This window comes from Girardinichthys multiradiatus, chromosome 3, assembly GCF_021462225.1.
Source record: "Girardinichthys multiradiatus isolate DD_20200921_A chromosome 3, DD_fGirMul_XY1, whole genome shotgun sequence".
Classification (NCBI taxonomy): domain Eukaryota; kingdom Metazoa; phylum Chordata; class Actinopteri; order Cyprinodontiformes; family Goodeidae; genus Girardinichthys; species Girardinichthys multiradiatus.
Genome location: NC_061796.1, coordinates 4,442,458 through 4,463,992, shown reverse-complemented (window position 1 = coordinate 4,463,992; position 21,535 = coordinate 4,442,458). Strand labels below are relative to the sequence as shown.

General features: G+C 39.0%; 1 protein-coding gene across 6 annotated transcripts in view; it reads right to left on the bottom strand.

Moving 5' to 3' along the window:
* The window catches only part of hdac9b (histone deacetylase 9b), a 46,247-nt gene that overhangs the window by 5,468 nt on the left and 19,244 nt on the right, over positions 1-21,535 (bottom strand). For 4 of the 6 annotated variants that reach the window (XM_047360677.1, XM_047360678.1, XM_047360680.1 and 1 more), the window contains 8 exons: positions 13,310-13,551; positions 12,835-13,012; positions 11,412-11,544; positions 11,202-11,323; positions 3,781-3,912; positions 3,498-3,613; positions 1,194-1,316; positions 509-686 (listed from right to left, as the gene is read on the bottom strand). In XM_047360677.1, the coding sequence (XP_047216633.1) occupies positions 509-686; positions 1,194-1,316; positions 3,498-3,613; positions 3,781-3,912; positions 11,202-11,323; positions 11,412-11,544; positions 12,835-13,012; positions 13,310-13,480 (1,153 nt within the window). In that variant the 5' untranslated portion in view covers positions 13,481-13,551. Of the gene's footprint in view, positions 1-508; positions 687-1,193; positions 1,317-3,497; positions 3,614-3,780; positions 3,913-11,201; positions 11,324-11,411; positions 11,545-12,834; positions 13,013-13,309; positions 13,552-21,333 lie in introns of all 6 variants that reach the window. The other 2 variants (XM_047360676.1, XM_047360675.1) reach the window with 2 other exon arrangements.

The window sequence follows — 21,535 nt, the reverse complement described above, 5'->3', positions numbered from 1 at the left end:
TTTCTGCATGGAGTTTGCATGTTCTCCCCGTGCATGCGTGGGTTCTCACCGGGTACTCCGGCTTCCTCCCACAGTCCAAAGACATGCCTGTTAGGTTAATTGGTCACTCTAAATTGCCCTTAGGTGTATGAATGAGTGTGTGCATGGTTGTTTGTGTGTTGCCCTGCGATGGACTGGCGACCTGTCCAGGGTGTACCCCGCCTCCCGCCCATAGACCGCTGGAGATAGGCACCAGCTCCCCCACGACCCACTATGGAATAAGCGGTAGAAAATGACTGACTGACTTTATTCTGGGGTACCATTGACTTTAAGCTCTAAACATCAAGATTAGTTAAAGTTTTAAACATCAATCTGTGTGTGAAGAATTTAAATATTAGTTTCACTTTGAATTTTCAATGATAACCTAATTTATTAAGATGCACCAGTGGCATATATACAAACAACAACATGCAATGTCACCAAGGTGTAAAGAGGCTTGATGCTCACTAAACCAAGGTAACAGCCTTACCAGAAGAGATGATCTTCTGCTGCCTGATTTGTTCCTTCTGGAGGAGGTGTTGGAGCAGAGCCTGGTGACTGGGGCTCACCTTTGACTCCAGGGCTGTTTGAAGTGGCACAGGGCCCAGCAGGTGCCCGGGCAAACCATGTTTGATTTCTGTCGATCTGTCTTTTAACCCCAAAGCAGCCTATAAGCAGAGAATAATGGTAAGTAAAGTTACCAGTACAAAACTACTTTTTTCTAAATTCAACTTTTCTAAAAAATAAAATAAAATAAAATATTTCTATTCATTAAAATTGAAGGCAACAATGAAAATCAGTGTCTAACATTGGTGTTTAGCTTTAAATATTTTGTGGAATGTGCCACTAAGCAAAGGATGATATATCACGTGTCATGTTATCAGGAGTTGCACTTGAGAGAGGTGGGGCTTTTTAAAAGCTGTGATTAATGAGGTAACAGGGGAGGATAAGAGCAGGCCTGACACAAGACACTGCAGCACAATATTTATCTAAGCCCAATAAAATCATTTGGGGCCACAGGTCAGTGACCTGCGGTCATAAAGAGAGTCCAGAAAGCCACTGATGGCAGGTTTTGCAGCTCCCACACTGAGATGAAACCCTCACATCCACAAAATGGCCAAAGCGTTAAACATAGTGAAATATAATGTAGGAAGGTCTGCAATATTTGTACTCACACTAATTGGTGTGGATGCAGTGGAGAGCCCCAAGGAGATGTTGGGTAAGGATGGAGATGTGTACAAGCTCAGCATGGACACGGGGCCCTCGGGTCGGAATAATCTTGGCTGGGAAGGCCACCTCTACATCAAACAGGGAGAACAAAGCAAGAGAGACAGACTTAAGTGGATAGACAGATCTAAAGATTGTACTGAAGGCAGTTTTAAAAAGAAACGTAAGTGGCATGAATATAAATGCACTATGACAAGGGAATGTCCACTTTTCTGCAGAATGAAAAAAGGTAAGAGTTATTTTGATGGGAGTAAAGGTCTTTAGGCCACCACAGAACAAAGCCAGTGTGGACACAATTTAAAGCCTCCGCAGGTCTCTAAACCTAAAGTTGAGTATTCAGTTTTTCAGCTCCCTGGTGGCTTATGTCTGCTCCCCAGTCCCCACCTTCAGGTTACTCTCTGAGAGAACATCAGCACTGGGGCATACTTCCTGTACCCAGCAGAGCAGCGGACCAGCATGTGGTTTTGGAACAGCCATGTTTATCCTCCCAACCCCTGCCAGTGCTCAGTGACCTGCATGTGGATATCCGGCCCATATTTGACCCGAGAGACCCTTTCCCTCTGAAAAAGGATACCTAATGTAACGTTGCACAAACACTCCTTGCTTTTGCAACAGGCATGGGGTCCACAAGGAGCCCCGAAGTCCACCAATGACTTTCATGAGAGCCACAACCCTGGTCAATACAATAGCAATCCTGCGTATTTATGTTGTTAGCATGTGGGTGTCTTTTTGGCTACCAGCGCCTGGGATATCAATTAAAATCCCCAGTATGCCTGTCTCCCCAAGCCCCAACCTTCAGCTCGGTGTCTGTCATGGCGTCTCTCCCTTTTCTGTGTCACTGGAGGTCCCTGGGAGAGTAAACAGCAATGTGAAGGCAAACACAGCTGCTCTGTTAGGATTGCTTGGAGATGTGTCATATCTGCCACATATTATAACGGCCAGTATTGTGAGCTCAGTCTAAGGCAAGTTCTGGTCCGTAGTTTAGCCATGAATCAGAGCAACTTACAGAAATGCAGTCTGGACACTAACAGAAACCCTGTGAAAAGCCAAAGAGACCCCTGTAGCCAAGCAAGGGTTTTTATTTCACAAAGAAGAAGGACTAAGTCATAAAATTCAATGCCAGTCACATTTATTGGCCATTATCTTCATGCTAAAGTTTGTAGTGATGCCAGAAAAAAAGACTTGTCTGTCCTACCATCACAAACACAAACAAGCAATTTGCCAAAGGCTTTAACAAGTAGTCTGGAAGTATATGCTTTGCTCAGATCAGACTAAACAAACTTTGTAAAAAAACACACTCCGGGTTAGTTTGACATGAAACAAAGGGTAAATGTGTGGAAAAGCACCTCATGTCCACAGTTTGGTATGCTATGAGCCTGTTTCTCTTCCAAAGGTTATGGGACCGTTGTCAGGGGGTATAATATCATGGACTCTTTGAAATATCAAGATATTTTAAATAGAAGTTAGGTGGCCAGAAAATGGAAAATGGGTTGTCTTAGCTCTTTTAATAGGAGAATGATCCAAAACATACGGCCAAATCAACACTGAAATGGTTCCCCAAACACAAAATCAGTGGTCTTCCATGCTCATCTCGGCCCTCAGACCTTAATGATATAGAACCCCTGTGGGGTGACATGAAGAAAAGAGAAACCAAGGGTGGATCCAGGACTATGCATGATCTAAAGAGATTGCAAAATGAGGAATTGTCAAAGGTCCATCTGTCAGTATGCTTCAACCTTGTTAAATGTTGTAGGACGGAGACCAAGTGCTGTCCTAAAGGCAAAAGGAGGTTGTATGAAGTGTTAACAGCAGGAGGCCAATAATTGGGCTGCCGCTGACATTGTTAAAAACAATTGTTTCAACATGGATTTTTTTCTTCACTGAATAAAAGGTATTCAAACAAAATGTTGTCTTTTTTTCCATAATTTCAGAGTGAAGTTTTGCTACTGCACTAAATGTTTATTTTAATGCTATTTACACATCTTTAACACTGGTGCCTATAAATGTGGTCAGGACTGCATTTACGTTTCTGCAGCTGCAACTGCTAGCATTTCATTTTATAAGCAGTATTGAATTTATGAAGGTAAACAGGGAAAAATGAGGCATGTGGGTTGAGTTGTGCCTCTTTAATGTCAGCATGGAGTATTACAAGCAGAGGGCAACTGTTTGCTTTTATGGTTGCAATAACTTTACGTTTTATGCCATGTTCAAAATAATTAACCAATCCTTGTGCTTACGATTTATATGCTTACCTCAGTTTTTGTTGTTGTAGGCAGAGAGGAGGGTCCGTTTTCAGCCCCCAAGGCACTGGAGGCCCCTACAGGAGAGCTGGGACCAGATCCAGGGGCACTGTTAGTTGGCGCTGAATCTGAGACATCAAGAAGGCGAATAGTTTGCATCGTCACACTCTCAAAGTGCTCAAACATCAAAACAACTACATAAAAACAACTAAATTACCATTAAACTAACACATTTGAAGTAAAAGGGAAAAAGCACATTTGTTTATTTACTGCTCAGTGTCAGAGTGAGGCATACCCATAAGCTCTAAAGCCCTCTTCTTGTAAGGAGTAATTATGTTTCCGTCTCTTCTCTTCAGCATTGGACTGCTTCTCCTCTCTGCCACCTTCTGCTTCAGCCTGGATCGTACCTTCAGGTTCGGCTCAGATGCTGCATGATAAACGACAGGCCTTCTATATAAGATTTAGATCACACAACTCAGTAAAGAAAATCCAACCATGCAGTGAAACATGATTGTTTCACTGTATTATGTCAGCGTCAGACTGTACAATCCTTCACAACCCCACAGTTATAAATTAGGAACAAAAAGAGAAATAAAGGCAAAGCTACCATGTTTTGACATGTTACGATTTCAGTTTTCAGCTCCATTTTAAATGAGTCAGGATTGGACCCATTTCCACATCATCTGGACTAAATTAGGTTGAGCAACACACAGGCTCAAAGTGAAAGAGTCTGCTACCTGCCGCCCTGGTGACCACAGCCTGATACAGTAGCAACAGTTAAACTAACACAAAAACATGGCAGATGTTTCAGGCTTCCTCCACATTCCCCGTCACCCTAATGCAAACCAGAGGTAGGACCAAAGGCATCGAGTCCGAACACACTGTGTTGACCCATCACAATGCAATACCTGTCTCAATAGACGCACTGGTTTAAGAGTTTCCATCTGGTTTTAATGATGGGCTTAACAAACTTGAGTAAATATTGGCATGTTGTCACACTCTGGATAATTTAATTATTTTAAAACCTCCATTTAACCAGGGTTGAATTTCATTTAGTGGATATTCAGTCCAAACTGCCTTTTATGGCCCTGTCACATAAAGCAGATGGTTATTAACCATCAATTTAAAATCAACAAAAGTTACATCTGATGAGACTTTGTCTAAATCTTCAACAGAATTGAAACTGATGCGTGTAGTGCTTCGCAAAAGTATTCATACCCCTTGAAGTTTTTTTTTTTTTTTTTTTACATTTTCTCACATTATTACCACAAATGTGAATATGTATTGATTGTGATTTTATGTGACAGACGAACAAAAATCTGTCTGGCATGCAATTATAATCAGGTGCCTTTACTCTGATACCCCTAAATAAAATCAAGTGCAACCAATTGTCTTTAAAAGTAAAGGAAGCCCACTTGTAATTTCACCTCAGTATAAGAAGACCAAGAAACAGAACAGACAGTTCCGGTATAAAGTTATGGAGAAGTTTAAAGAAGGGTTACGACATAAGACAATAGAAAAAGAAGGGGGTCGTTAATTGAAATATTGAAGCAGTCCATGGTGAGAGGAGATGTAGAGCTCCACACCACAGGACTCCAGTTTAAAGTCTGCTACAAGCCATGTATGCAACACAGAAACATGTAGAAGGAGGTGCTCTAATCAAATAAAACTAAAACTGTACTTTCTGGGCCTACATGCAAAATCATGTGTTACAAAAAACTAACAAGGCACATCATCCAATCCTGGTGGAAACATGGTGCTGGCAGAGAAGTTTGTCAGAGCCGATGGGAATAAGGGGGAGCTAAATACAGGAAAACCCTGAAAGAAAACCGGGGCTGCAAAATACTTGAGATCATGGCAGAGCTTCACCTTCCAGAAGGACAATGACCCTGAACAAACAATCAGAGCTGTAATGCAGTGTGTTAGATCAGAATTCATGTGTCAGAATGTGCCAGTGAAGGATCAGATGTAAATCTAATTAGGAATCTGTGGCAAGACTGGAAAATGGAAGTTCACAAATGCTCTTTGATTTATTGTGGCTGCTTTAAGTGATTTTGCAAAGAAGAATGGGCAAATATTTCAGCCTCTAGATACATAAAGTTGATACAGAAACACCACAGTAGAAAAAAAGGTAGTTCTACAAAGAATTGACTAAAGGTGTAGTGAATGCATGTGGCCTCCATCCTAACAATACTTTTCAACAAGAAATTTTATCTACCTTCTAGGTCATATATTAGAGTGCTATGTGTGGTTTATTAAAACACAAAACGTAATAAAATACATTCAAGTTTCTGACTGTAAATTAAAATAACGTAAAACAAAGTTCAAGAGGTAGGAATACTTTTACAAGGCATTGTATAATGTATGTTCAATGTTCCATAAGAACCAACAAAAGTGCTGTAGTACATTCATGTATTCCTTGAAGTTGATGAAAAAACGTATTCACTGATGATAGACACTGGTGTTCAAGTCAGAATTAAAAGCTATGATTTGAACCTGAAATATATCAGCCATTTCACCTTTAAAATAAAATCTTTCTTCCCACAATAACTCTTGATAGGTACAGTAATATCACTAAAAATAGTCAAGTTTCACATATTTAAATGAGTAAAATAGTGTAAAAAATGATTGCAGGTTTAATGTAAACATGAAATAAGTTTTAAATGTCGCACGAATGTGTTAGTATATGAATCAAATAGAGAGCATTTGTGTCCGCCTGGTGAGCCATGTTCCTGTCTAGTCATTCGGTCACTTCTCCAGAGTAGTAGACTTCCAAGGAACCCTTCACAAATGAAGTCCCACAGCTACTTTTTCATACTCAAACAAACATGCTGAATAGATAAACTGTTTTTTGTGACTGAGATCCAGAGCACAGAGATGTATAACAGTTATGTAAACCTCTCTGTTACACAATAGGCAACCTGTTTCAATTATTTAACTCTGATCAATAATTAAAAAGGACTTTCTGGTTTAGTACATCATACGGTTATACATAGGGAAGTGCAAGTATGACGTGGCAACACTGCGTGGAGGAGGTGAGCGGTCGTGATGGTGGGGGGCAAGGCGAAGAGAGTGGGTCGCACACTGCTATTTTTGGTTTTTGTCAAAAGCGGCAGAACCTTCTTCCCAATACAGACCTCTAATCCTGTGGGTGTGAGGTAGAATAATAAAAAAAAAGAGAGCACGAGGGCGGAAGAAAGGAGGCAGCAGAGATAAATGGAGAGAAAACGCTGTTGGGAGTCATATGAATTTGCTTCACGCCCTGCCGCCTTGATTGCTTTCTATTTTTACACGCTGCTGCTACCAAGCTACGCATCCCAATTGGTCGCCACGGGAATGCCAGACAGCAGTGCTTGAACAAACACTTTCTTACATGTCTCTATGGAGAAATAATCTAATAAAAATACTTTGGTGCATTGTGCGTGCAACAGGAGGCTACAGCAAAGCATGCCTGCTGAACACCTGGGTCACTTCTGCAATGAGACCTCATCTAACACAAACAACACTACTATATGTTGCAATAATAAATCTGTGTCATCATTGGTCAAGCTATCAGTTGGTAATCAGATGTGTAACTCTGCTGTCTGTGTGAGCGATTCTTTATTAAAGCAGGGACCTGGCAGATGGCTCTGTGCAAAGCTAGTTTTCTGTATAGCAGAACACCAGCTGAGCATTCTGCTGACATCAATTTTTAAGCTAACGCTGAATAGTTTAAAAGCAATTCTGCTCTTTACTTTTACAGACATAGGCATAATAACCAAAGTTGCAGTCTCACAATTAAAACAAGTTCTTCCTAATGTTTGGGATAGAAAAACTGTTAAAATTATAAGTTAAGTATTTACCTATTTTCAGAGGAATGTTTTTGTTTGTTGGCTAAGCCCATTAAGTCTGACCTACAAAAACGGATGAACCAGTCTCATGTCTAAACATAAACAACTTAGCCAAGAATCCAGTTCAAACTGGATCAGGAAGTATCTTGTTATCAGCAATTTGTTGCAAACACAATTTGACAGACATAAACCCCTATTTATTTAACAACTATTTAATTATCAAATAAATATTAAATTATTGCCATAATTTAAACAGGTGTACAGTGTTTCATGAAACCTGAATGATTTAGTAACTAAAAAAAGAGGTGGTAATCCTAAAAAAAAAAAAAAAAAAAGGTACAAACCAGTATTTTTGAAAGTCATGTCTTTAGGAAATATTTAAAACTTCATACATTAGCTGGCATGAATGCTGAAAGATTTATCATATTTTTATGTACAGTATATCAACTTTATGTCTACAAGCTAGTTTAAAAATGAAAGACTTTATCTTTGTGTGTTAACTTTGCTTATTTATCTAGATGTTAGCAATACTAGATTCATTTAATGAGATAATAATTTGAAAAAGGTAGCCAATAAAGAAAATACCTAAACATATTTGCCATAGTAAATAGACACAACACAGCTTTCTAGTTAACTTCTAAATATCTAATCAACTATAGATTTACATTATGTGAACTTTATGTTCACTATGGTGTTATACAAGGTCGTGTGAATTGTACAGTTTTATATATGTATGCATGTGTGTTTAGCAGTTGTTTATTTTGTTAATTTGTGTAACAAATTACATAAAATTGTTGACACAAAAACATGAATAATTAGTTTTTTATATCTAATTTCTGGGTTAAGTGTTAATATCCTTACTTTCAGAAATATAACAGTAATTTCCTCTACAATGCTGACGACACCGTGCTTTAAAAAAAAATATGAAGCCAGGTTATTCAGACCAGTTAATTGGACCTGCTGGCTGGTCTTCGTGACAGGAAAGAAGAAAAAAATCACTCTTATTCTATAACAAAACAGAGATGGTATTGCTCCAGCCAACCGAGTAAGAGTTTTGGTTCAGTTTGAAAAGTGGTTTTAAAAACACTGAATTGAACTAAACTGAATTAATTTAGAATAGGAGTCTTTTTAATCCAGAAGTGCATAAAAACACCTCTCTATAAAACTATTACACTGGTATATGAACCTAAATCTTGTGACAAACACGTGAACCCTACCACCTCAGTTTAAAAACATATCGATCTATACACAGTTATGCATATAAGATGATATATAAACTATTACATATACATATGTATTTTTGATATATGCAATCTTGTGCTTTGTGATGCACAGTTTTACCTTTATAGGCCAATTTTGGAAAACCTTTCCTGCACCTGCTGAATACACACTTTTGGTAAGTGGGTCAAGATCAGAGTGGAACGGGGTGGGGTGTGTTGAGGGGATGCAGCTCTTACTGCTCAGCCACAACTATTCTTACCACAGACTATCACGAGCTGTCAGCCAAGTCTATTCTCATTCCAGGAATTGAAACAAAGAGGACATATAAAGAGTTAACATGTTAATCATGTGAAAGTCTTCTAACTGCTTTTTGGTTGCATGAGATAAACACAAGATCGTCACAAACACTTTACGTTTAAAGGGATCATGTGGCTATAAATAAAAGGGGCCCTTAAGAGATGAGATCAAAGCAAAGATCAAATGGTTATCGTGCAATCTAAGGCACCCGCAGGGTACCAGGTCAGAACATATCTACTAATACTAAACAGTTTGATTCAAAATGACTTTGAGTAAATATTCAATGAAAAGTATGCAGATATTTTTACTGTTTTAAGGTCATTGCTAAGATTTGAAATGTTTTATTTTGTGTGTAAACCTCATTGTGAATCTCAAAGTCATACAGCAAAAGATTGTGCTTGGCAATCTGGCACAACGAAGCAGTGCGGAGTCTGACAAGTCACCCCTACTTTGTTTTTAGAGAGCTATCTTTCCTTAAACAAACAGTCCTGTCAGGGTTCATCCTGTCTGTGCCAGCTCTAAGTCTGCAACACCTGCCAATCAGTTATCAGTGACAACCGATGGCTCAGGAACAAAAACCACCTTTGTGTGCGTCCTCTCGCGTGCCAAACTCCCAGAGGACTTTAATAAAGATCGACAGGAAGTGGGGGAGGAAGGCCCTGAGCAGGAAATGTCCACATGTAGATCCAGGAATCCACAGAGTTAAAAGAGTTTTATCAGTGCAGGGAGTTAAGACAGAGAACCTTTGATTTTTTACTATATATTGAAATAAAAATTATTTTCCTTTTACAGTTCAACTGTAATCAAATTAAAGCTAGACAAGTCTCTTGTATATGAGAAAAAAAGGATTGTGATTACCAAATTTAGTTTTAAAAGGACATTTAAAGGTATTTTAGAGGTGAAACTCATCTGTTGTGAACATATAGGGAAGGATCAAAGAGAACTCACCGTGTAAAGTTTGTAATTATCTTTCTATGATTCCTTTCTGCTGCATTCTGATAATAAACTATTCTATATAATTCCTCCGCTTGAACTCCAAATTGTGCACATACACTGAATAACAGGTATGCAGCTCACTAACTCAACAAGTATGATATTGTTTTCCCGTGTAATAAGCAGAGATATAGAGGATGGAAGAACATAATATAATTTGGTGACATCATTGCCAAGTTATGAAGCTTTTACATTTCAATTCAATTCAATTCAGTTTATTTATATAGCGCCAATTCACAACACATGTCGTCTCAAGGCACTTCACAAAGTCAGGTTCATACATTCCAATTAATCCTAACCATTGAACAGTGCAATCAGATTCAGTTATTTATTCAAATTGGATAAAAAGTTTTTCTATCTAAGGAAACCCAGCAGATTGCATCGAGTCAGAGATTTGCAGCATTCACTCCTCCTGGATGAGCAGGTAGAGACAGTGGACAGTCACTGGCGTTGTCTTTGCAGCAATCCTTCATACTGAGCATGCATGTAGCAAGCCTTTACACCCATGAAGAGAAAAATCAGAGCGACTGAAAGAAAGGAATTATTCTTATTTGCACAGCCATCCCCAGAGGATCCCCCTTAAACTTTAAACCAACCAACCAGAGTTGCTTTCTGATGGAAATGTTATATTTGTATTTTCAGAATCATTTTAAGTGTCATAACTCAAGAGGATTAATTCTGCCTAAATTATCCAATTTAATTAAAAACTGCTTTAAAGAGTCTTTGAACCCACCGGGACTAGGGGTGTAACATGATCTCTTGTCACAAAATTTCAAACACTGTCCACTTGCTGTCTCTGTTTGACTTTGTTTAGTTATATACGCCTATGTTATCATTATAGACGAGTGCTTTGAGATTCACGCATTTCTGTGTTTAGGTTTAAGACTCTTATTTTGAAGTAAGACAGGAAGTAGTTCTTGGGTTTGCATGATTCCGCTGACAGTCAATTAATAAATGCTTGTTAGGCAGTTACAAAAGCAACAAAAAAAAGGCCTTCATCATTTTTATATCGTTTGTGTTGCAGCATGTTGGGGACTCAGTTGGATCAAAAATGATAGAGTGAGGACACTGTAAGCATTATGAGAATACAAATCATTGTTATCAATCATTAATAAATCATCAAAATATGACAATTAATGTTTATGTGAACTTGACATACTAGGGTGTACCACACTGAGCCCAAAAACATACTGCAACAGGGAAGATTTTTATTTTTATTTTATACTTTCAATAGAGTGAAGAAACATTTTTTGAATTGATGGTTTTTTTTTTTCTGAAACAATTTCTGGACGTATCTATATAAGCATGCATGTTGTGGAACTGAATGTATTTAGATTTTTGTGTCAGTGCTGTGTTCATGTGTAGACTAGCAAACCTGTTTTCCTCAAGGGGAAGTCGTCCTTGCTTTCTATAGGCGACGGCAGAGTGTACTGGCAGGTAGGGGATGTGCCGCCCAGTGGTGGAGAGCTTTGGTCCAGTGATGCGTGGTGAGAGGACCTGATAAAACATGAAGAAGAGTTTCAAAAGGCTAAAATTTGTGCCATGACATTGAGCTTCTCTTCAAAAAGCAACATAAATCACTTACGTGTACCACAGTTTGGGGTGTTGCATAAAAGAGTGATTGGCTCCGTTAGTGACTGGATCCTTTGCAGATTTGTTCAACAGAAACTCTTGGAGTTTCTGCTTCACTTCTGTGCTGGCCACTGCACCTGTGAGACCAAAAGACAGAACCAAAGGGATTGGGGTTACCCTAACGTGTAATTGCCAGGATTTGCACCCTTGATGCACGTGTGTTCATCAAAAATAAGTTTCCTGCATCATAACTTTAAAACAGCAAGACTGTTTGAACATTTTCCCCAACACTCCTTTGACTAAGTATGCTCCAGAGAAGGCCACTTATGTAGGAAGATCTCCCCCAAGTGGTCAAAGGGCACAATAATGTTGGAGCATAAGTGATGCAGAGAGTTTGTTCCCTTTATGATGGCTAGAGTTGCAGAGAACAGCTTCAAATTACCTGACTTGGCAAAGTCATCCGTCTTATCTATTATTAGCTATAAGGTAAAAACAGTAATGAAATGTAATACCTAACGCTATTGGGAGACATTTCTTCTAAATTTTAGCTTTAAAGGTCACTGAAAAGCTGGATGTCATCAGTTGCTGAATATGTGCCATGCAATCATCATCATCATTACTTATCTGGGGCCTAAAGCCAATCCAAGAAACTTAAGACAGTTTGATTTGCTATTGAGAAATCTTTGGTCCAAGAGCTATCCAAGAGACATCAAAAATTAACAGTCTCAGTCTCATCATGAATGGCAATAAAATTTGTCAAATTTTTTATTGCACAGAACTGAGTCCTTGCAATTGCAAATTAGGTTCATTTTGAACCCAGTCATTAATTCTAATTGTGTTTTACTTGAAACTATCAAATAATTTTAATGAGGCAGTCTTAAACACAAGCCCTGCTTTCTTACAATACTTAGTGATATTGTTTAGGAGTGATTTTACCCAGGAATAAATAAGCATTTGCCTTCACATGGGTATTGCATATGTAATGTGAAAAAATAGTACCCCAAAATATTTGCAGGACCAAATATTACTAATGGTGAGAGTTGTATTTGACAGCATTTTGTGACTTGATAATACTTTATTTTAATAAACAAAGAAATTAAAATGGACATTATACATGAGGCATCTAGTAAAGTGAGGTCCTCTGTCCAATCAAGCATCCTAGAAAAAGGTAACTTATGACCTTAACACTATTATCTCAGGAATTAATGATGATAACAGGACATGTGCTGGCTCCAGTAGAGAAACTGAAAAGGAACAATAAACTAGAATGAATTTATTCTAATAAACTCTATTATACTGTTTTTCTGATATGCATTAAAGATGATTGAAAAGGTTCAACCTCTAGCTTGCTTTTTCATAGGGCGGTTAATTTTGTTCTGTAAAAGTTTAGCTCTGACAGTAGGGGCATTGTGACGATGACGGTGCCAAGCTCTTACTCTCTCGGGAGCGCTCTTTGCCCCTGAGGCTCAGGCTGGAAACATGCTGTTCACGTCGATGCCTCTCCTGCTCTTTTTCCTGCTGGTTCTGTTGTTGCTGCTGCTGCTGCTGCTCCAGACGGCGCTCCTTCTCGGCGAGTTCCTGCTGCTGCTTCATGGCCTGGAGCTCTTGCTGGAGCTGGAAAAGCAGCACTCACATTAGCATTAATCGAAGTAATTGTAGTAATAAATAAGCTTTTGAGAACTTCTGCTGTTTCTATTTTGCTGAAGTGAAAAACATTTCGACCAAATATATTTTTATATAGTGTACCGCAGAACCTTGAGTCCTGCTGAGTTGTTTCTCTTTTGCTGCACTCTTTTATGCTGTCCTGAGGTATACATTTTTTATTGCATCTGCACTATGTCATGCTGTGCTGCATTCTGTTCTTTCTGTTGTAATGCTGACCTCCATACAACTGCTCAGTGCGATGCTAACCTTGAGATGCTCCTGGAGCTGAGCCTGGTGCTGACGGGTCAGCTTCTCATGCTGCTTCTGGAACTCGCTGATCAGTAACTGCTTCTGGATCTGTTGCTGTTTCTGAATAAGGAGCAGCTCATGCTGGAGCTGCCTCTCCCAAAGTCCGGGGTCTGAGCCTGGGCCCAGCATCCTCAAGTCTGTGCGCAGGTCCAAAGGGGACAAGGGCTCCACAGCCAATAGCCCGTCTGGCTTAATGTCCACTGTGGTACAGAAATGGGACAAAATATAAAAGATGTGTTGTTGTTTTTTAGTTTAGCTGTAACTTTTTCAAATAAAAGATTGTAAGGAGGACAGATAATGAGTACATCCACTGTGCAAAAGAAAATCTTTCTCTCCCATGATCCTAGAAAGTCTGCGATTATAATAGCATCTATAAACAAACAATATCACATCCCTCATTTCAGAGTCCACTGGGGACTGCTATGTGTGCTACGAGACTCCGCAGGCATGAGGCACAAAACATCAACGTGGTCATTTAAAGTATATACATGAAATCCGTTTTCCCACAGATAGATAAATAAATGCAAGAAAATGGTTCTCCTTGTGTGTAACAGAACATCCTGCAGATATTTCCTTAACTCATCAATAATTCATGAAAAAACAGGCTGTGAACCTGCATGAGTTTGTAAATTCATGTACTTGTATGCTCTTTCCATCTCTGTTCTTTAACGCAGACGATGCACATTGGTCAGAAATGCCTCTCTATTATAGGTAATTGCCTGATACAAAGTGACAGGGCATCCCCCTTTGGTCTCTAGTCTCTATTTATAGCCTGTTCTGTAGAGAAAATCAATGGCCGGCAAAGAACGTGGACACAGATTTACTTCATCTTCCTCCTCCAGAGGATGATTAGTGATTGTTCGATATTTTGCACATTGTATTTATTCTTCTTCATCTAATTCCCACAACTGTTCCCATCTGAACACATCAGATCAAGTTGCTTCTTAATGTACTCATCTGTAGAACAAAGTCTTTCAGGACAATCTCCAGTTTCTTGCGAGTATTTACACATTTTGAACTTTTTCACATCTTGCGTCATTACAGACTACAGTCTTCACTATTTTGTACATATTTGATGTATTTGGCCAACACAAAGTTGTGCATAATTGTGAAATGGGAGGAAAATTGTACAGGGGTTTGTACATTTCTTACAAACCTGAAAGATATAGCCTGAGTTTGTATTTAGGCCCCCTGAATTAATATGTCATACTAGGTATGGGTAATTATGTATAGCTTATCATATACCATGAAAAAAATTAATGGAGACAAAAATTTGTGATTGCTTTAATAATAACGATGAACTGATGGTGTTGGTAAATCCTAAAAGCTGATATTGTTGTTGGTAGTTTTACTTTTGTTGTTTCAACAATTTCTTCACTGCTCCTGCCATGAAAGTGTCAATCAATGCCACGTTGACATATTATAATATGATCGCCCCTATTACTTAATGTAATGTGTGAAGTGATGAAGACATTTTAATAAAGGCTAAGTTTATTTTGTAGCAACTTGTGTGTATGTGAGGATCTGACTGAATGCAGTGATGCTTTTTTTATTGCAGTTTTCATTGTCCCTACTTTGTACAACCAGCTTTTGCTTCATTTATAGCTGCAAGTTCTCGTTGGTACATCTGTTTGCACATCTTAATACTGAAACCTTGTAATTATTCGCTGTTTGCATGCTCAACCAGACTGGATGGAGAGCACTTGTGAAGATAAATTTTCAAGTCTTGTTACAGATTCTCAATTGTATTTAGGTCTGGACCTTCACTAGACCATAGTAACATATGAATGTGCTTTAATCTAAACCATTCCATTGTACCTCAGGCTGTTTATGTTTGGGGTCGTAGCTCTGCTGGAAGCTGAAGCAGCCTCTAGAAGAAGAAAAGCATGTCCACAGTATGATGCAACCACCACCATATTTCACCAGTCCCAAGTCTTTTGCAGCACCTAACTAGTTTTCTTCCAGGATTCCTGTGTTTAGCTTCATCCATCTTTCAATATACTCTGACCAGCTTTGCTGTCCCACCAACATGTTTCAGCTTGGGGATGGTGGACTTGGGGTGATGAGTAGTGTTTTCTGGCAAGCATATCAATTTGTATTTAGGCCAGAACATTTTTCTGTCTCTTTAATCTTTTCTAACAAACCTCTGATGCCTTTACAGAACAGGTGCATTTATACTGAGATTACCTCACAGAGAGGTGGACTCACTTCTGTTAGTTGAACTGAAGTTTATGTAGGGGTATCAAAGTAAGGGGGCTAAAATCATATGTAAGCCACACTTTTATTTTTTTAAGCCACAGTTTTATTCAACAAGAGATGTGAATACTTTGCAAGGAAGTGTACGTTTCTGCAGTAACTGAATCTACCTACTTAAAATTCCAGGGGCTGGATGGAGATTTATTGAGTCGTTTCGTTGCCTTAATCTTCTCAAGGGGTCACATTTGAGAGAACATCAGCAGTGCTGTTACTCCACCTGTTACTGGAAGAACTAAGCCTGAATAACTTGTTACACAAATATCCACACAAAGGCCCTGTAATAAATCTAAACTTTAAACGAAAATAAAACGGGGCTTGTGAAGAGGACAAAATCCACAGCATATCTGAGCAGAAAAGCAGTGCCCTCCTGCTCTCTGATGTTGTGAAGCTCACTGGTGCTCATTTGTTTTGTCATGTATTTTTTACTTCTGCCACCCTTCCATGTGCATGATTAAAAATAGAAACATAAAAGCAAGTGGCGCAATCCCAGTCTGTGACAACCCCCCCATTCCGCACAAACACTCTCTCTCTCTCTCTCTCTCTCTCTCACAAACACACACTCACACGCACACACCCTCCCCAATATCCACCACCCTAACTTGCTGCTGCCATGGCAACGCTGGCGACGTAATTATGTCTCCCTGTTCTGCGGATATCAAGTCTCACTGCATGTCATCTCCTGCCTACAGTGTGCAATGTGACATGTTGACTATTATATCAGCTTTTTCAGCTCTTATATAAGAAAGGAGTCCCGAGCCGGAGACAGAATGAGAGGAGATGTTAGAAAAGCCTCCAACAACTCGGTTCAAAATCAACGGGGAGAGTGACTTAAAACATTTTCAAAGGAAGTGAAGACAAACAGAAGGGACTCCGGCGCTGTCATTTTCTCTCTCTGTGCTCTAAAAACAACTTTAATCGGTTGACAGAGAAGGGCAACAACATGGCAGACGCATTGAACAGGCACCTGTAGAACAGCCACTTCTCTCCTGACAGAGAATATTAATCTTAGCTTGTAAATACTTGACAAAGGAGCTTTTTGTAACGGTTGCTGTGAACCAGTGAACCCAAGAACAGCTCAGGGAGGCAGACAGCCTCAGTGCTACTTTTGTCTAATAGGTCCTATAGCCCCCCACTCAAAGTAAAAAAAAAAAAAAAAGAAAGACGAAAAACGAAAAACGCATAAAATCCCTGCTGGGAGATCTAATTAATCTCATATTTCATTTTGTATCTTGGCTGTGACTGGCATTAAGGATCTCCACTTTAATCGGCACGTCAAGCTGAGCCTCCATCAGAAAATCTCTGTTTGGTGGTTTAAGAGGATGGGAAAGCTTCGATAGCCTCATGTGCATCTATTACTGTCTGTTCAATGTTCACCATGTTGAAAAGAATAGTGACAGTGATGAGGGAACACAACAAGGCCCTTAAGGTAAGCAAACACTGTTATAGAAACAATAAAGCCTTAATCTTTGATATGTGTGATTTTTAGCTTCCCTTCTCATAAGTGACACAGAAACAAGGGTACCAGAAAGCTTCTTTGTCCTTTTTTCAAACCACACAATACATCAGACTTGTGATGCCTCCAACTAACAGCTCATTTATTAATTCAACCTGCAGCCTGGACAGACATGAACTGAAATCTGGTGTTCCTATTTTGTAAAAATAATCCACAGGCAGAGGAGAAAGCAGAACTAGCAGAAGCTGGGGCTAATTTTAAATGTTTTTCTGAGCAGGGTCTTAATATAGATGACATGCAAAAGAATGTCAGAGTTGTGAGGCCGCCCGCTTGATTTAACACAGGCAAAAATAAATGCAGTGTCACATTTATATAATGTTTAGCTCATTTTTGAAGTCCTCACTCAGTAGAAAAATCTGCGTCTTGTCAGACAGTGGGCCAGTCTGTGACACTTGACCCCTGCAGGGAACATTTTATATCGGGTGCCTCTTGATTTGTGAAAGCGCACAGAAGGACCTATAGGCGTTGGTAAACAAGAGTTTTAAGAATGACAGCTCCAAAATTTGCTTTTAGCACTGGGGGAGGAACAAGCACCCTGTACTGTGCCCAAATGCCTCTCCCAATGGAGGTCCTGCCAAGAGGGATATAGGGTGACTCATTGCTTGTGACCACACTCCCACTGCAGCATCGCACCACCAGTGTCCTCAAAGTGTTTATTCCTATAACCAATCTGCCTCTCATTAGCCCTGCTGGTGCTTAGAGTGACAATCACAGCCTTAATTTAAGATGTTGGATGGCTGCCTTTTTTGCCTCAGACCACATTAGCAGGTTCCCATCCAAGAAAGAAACACACATCACAAGAGGCACTATGCTACTATTGCACGTGAGGGGGTTGGAAGGCAACATTTCACTTTAGCAAGTTTTTATTGAACTCAAGCATCATCGTGCCTTTCCAAATAAGATAGCAAATCCTCTAAAAAGACCAAAAAACAAATAGGTTAAAATATATTGGGGCTCTGGAATCTACATTAAAAGCAGTAAAATTTCTATACTAAACAGAAATGCAGCCCTTTGGTGTTTTCTGGCCAATACCTATTTCTGGTATTTTTAGGTCTGACCTGGCAATTCTAATTTTGACCAATTCAAGTTATTTTTTTTCCTGAGGTATCACATTTTAAATGACTATACAGCAGGTTCTTTGCAAAATAATTGCCAAAGATTTAGCAGACTATCCCCATTAATGCATAAAAGTATAAACTTTATCTGATTTTTATTATATTCAATCACTGAAGAATAGTGGTTAATGTATTTATAGACTGAGAATGGTGATAGTTCTTAGTGTTAATGCCTTTCAAAACAGGGGAAGATAAAAACATATTTCTTAGTATTTGAACTGCCAGTCAAATACTAACAGAGAAAAGCAGTCTGATTCCTATGTCTGGTTAACTGATCTGTGCATATCATATCATATGATATCATATACAACTAACATTGCCTCAAATTTGTGTTTGCAAAAAGCAAAATTTAAAGATGTAAAGTTGAAATTTTATGTTTTCACAGCGAAATTTCAGCATTATGATTAGGATAAGACTTTATTCAACCCCCAAAGGGGAGGTTGAACTGTCACAAGACAGAGTAGATAGGTGCATATCTAAGAACATAAATGAAAGAAAATATACATGTATTACATGTACAATATTACTTGTATTTTTACATATTTTTGATTAAAAGCAGCATACATTTAGAGTATCTCGATTGAATATGAGCTAATTTTCAGTTTAGGCTACAGAGATAAAGAAAACACGCAGTAAACATGAATGTATGTGTGCATTCAAACTGAAACCGATAGGGGCTGCTTATCTAAATTCCCCTGTCTGTCATTATAAATAGAAACAGAGATACAGAAGATGTTTGAGGGCAAAAAAATAAGCCGATGCTTGGAACTGCAATGTGGTGCTGGATCTCTCATTAAGTGCCTTGTTATTTTGAGCTGCTGGTATGTCTAAAGCAGGAAACAGGTCTTTATTTTTAAGACTGCAGGCTCGTCCTTGCAGCTGAGCCAGGGCTGTGGTTAGGGAGGCTGTCTGCTAACAGAGCGGGCCAAGCTGAGCCACCGCGGGTCTTTGACTGAAGGAAGCCAAGCGTTCAGTTGTCTCCTGTCCTGCTATTACCTCAAATCACTTACACAACAACAACACACAATGCAATGTATACTAAACACGAGGACAAAAGGAAACCATGTAGATGCCTGATGACTGAGAAGTGCTATTTGCTAAAGTTTGTTTGTACCTTCCTTTACTCTGTAGCAGTTTTTCCAAAGGTTGGGGACAAAAATCAACAAATTGGAATCCTAGTCAGAAATCCAACTAAATAAGAAAAACAACTGTAAAAAATGCTAATGCTTTATATGCTACAACAAACGTTACAGCAGCTTAACTTACTTCATTAGTCTGTGTCACTAGTCTCTTCCACTATTTTCTTGCAGATTTGAAGCTGAAAAGTTTGGGATCCGCTGCTTTATATGGGCGCAACATTGGCTTCCGTGTACATAATCAGTAAATCAATCTGATCAATGTAATAATAAAATGGATCATTTTTCCATTTATAGACTTCCAAGAACCATAAAAATCGCTTCAACAGGAACAAAAAGGTCACTTAGCATTAACAGCAGGAAGAGGAATTTAGAAACCTCCAAAGTATTCTTAGCAGCTCTTTTGTCCTCTGAACCTCTTTACTCTTTAAATTATGTAGTTTTCAGGCAGCACTGACACTAAGATTTGTGTCTCTTCTGCAGTAAACACTTCAAACGCACACTACCTGAATAGATCCAGGACGTGCATAAGTGGACTTGAAGGGTGCTGCATTGTTCTTCTCTGAAAGGTCCCTTTTTGTGATATTTGCATAATATTTTGAGCAAAAGGGGAAACTCGATAGTTTCTTTCTGTTTGACAAGCCACCTGATGATCACTTTTTTTTCCTAATAGAACCATAATAGCTCCTGATGCCAATCAACATAAAATCGTGATTAAGCCCCATGGTTCTCTGATCCACTTGAAGTGTAATAGCAGGAAGGAAGAAGGATGAGAACTATGCTTCAGACAAAGAAATCACAAATAACCAACTTAACCAATACAGAAGCTTCTTTACATGCTCTCTTCATGACTAAATAACATAAATTGATTCACGTCTTTATGAACAAACAACCAGTGGATCCTAATGAACTCTCTCATTTCCACACAGAGCCATATTTTGGTGGAGATAATGTTAGTCATCGTCATGTGGTTTGTTCTAAAGTGGAAAGAACAAATTAAAACAGGCAAACGGCAGAATTCTCTATAAATATCTGTTCTGAGGCGGTTATATCAGAAGCATTTAAGATGGAATGATAACGCGCACAGACGCCTAATCTTAGCAGGCTAATACCATAAGCTGAAAATAACTCGCCTAAGAATAGCTGACCCACAGAATAAGCAAGGAGCCTGAATTCAAAGTGCTAATACTACGCGGGTCTTGTTTGGTTTGAAAGCAGCAAGACAATAGAGTAACCCCCTTCCTCTATAGCCGGATTGTTAAAAAACCTGCTCTATTGACAACTATTGAATCTGTCATCACTCTATCATCCTATCTTGTCTTAAATCTGTTGTATGCACTCTTTTTCACTTTCAATACTAAAACATTTACAGCCAATTTAAAAAACAGCTATAAAATCTAAATGTACATATAACTCGCTAAAAACCTTTAGTGTTCTTTTTTTTAGCAAGTTACCCAACTGTAGAATAGTTTCACAAAACAGTTTCAACTCTGCCATAATTTCTACAGATACTTTTGAGTTTTGTCAGCAGCCACACAAAGAAACAGAAAAAAAGTATGACTCATGTTGCTCTTGAGTCGATACAGTAAATAGATGTTACTCATTCTGATGTCAGCCACGTACTCTTCAATTCAATTCCTACGCCCAAAATAGAACAGCTGCAGAGTTGGTGGTAAATGTCCAGAAAAAAAAAAAACCTTTCAGATATCCCCCAGCATTCGGTATTTCTTTAACTTTCCTTCCTGTTCCCTGAAACGTGCACACAGACATGGAAGCTTACAGAACCCAGCACCCCTGTCATGTTCGCAGTGAGTCACTTAAGCGAGCTACAAGCACAGGGAACAGAGTTAACTCCATTTCTGGTATAAGTGAACAGGAACAGAAAGCACTTATATTTATGCCTCTTTTCAGAACCCCACTCAGACAAGCAATTTATACAGCAATATATGGCAGAGAAAATACCTTGATTCAGGAAAAAGTTTCTGCTCCAAGTAGGCTGAGATGTCTCACATGGAAAAAGCGCACATCAGTTGAAAGAGTGAGACAGAAAGATGAAGTGGGTATGTGCATGAGAAGCACACAGGGTAGAAGGGATTTGGGAAAAGCAAAAGAGCAGGAAAAACAGGAGGATAGAGTCCTCAGGATGAGCGGAGACAGCGGAGCA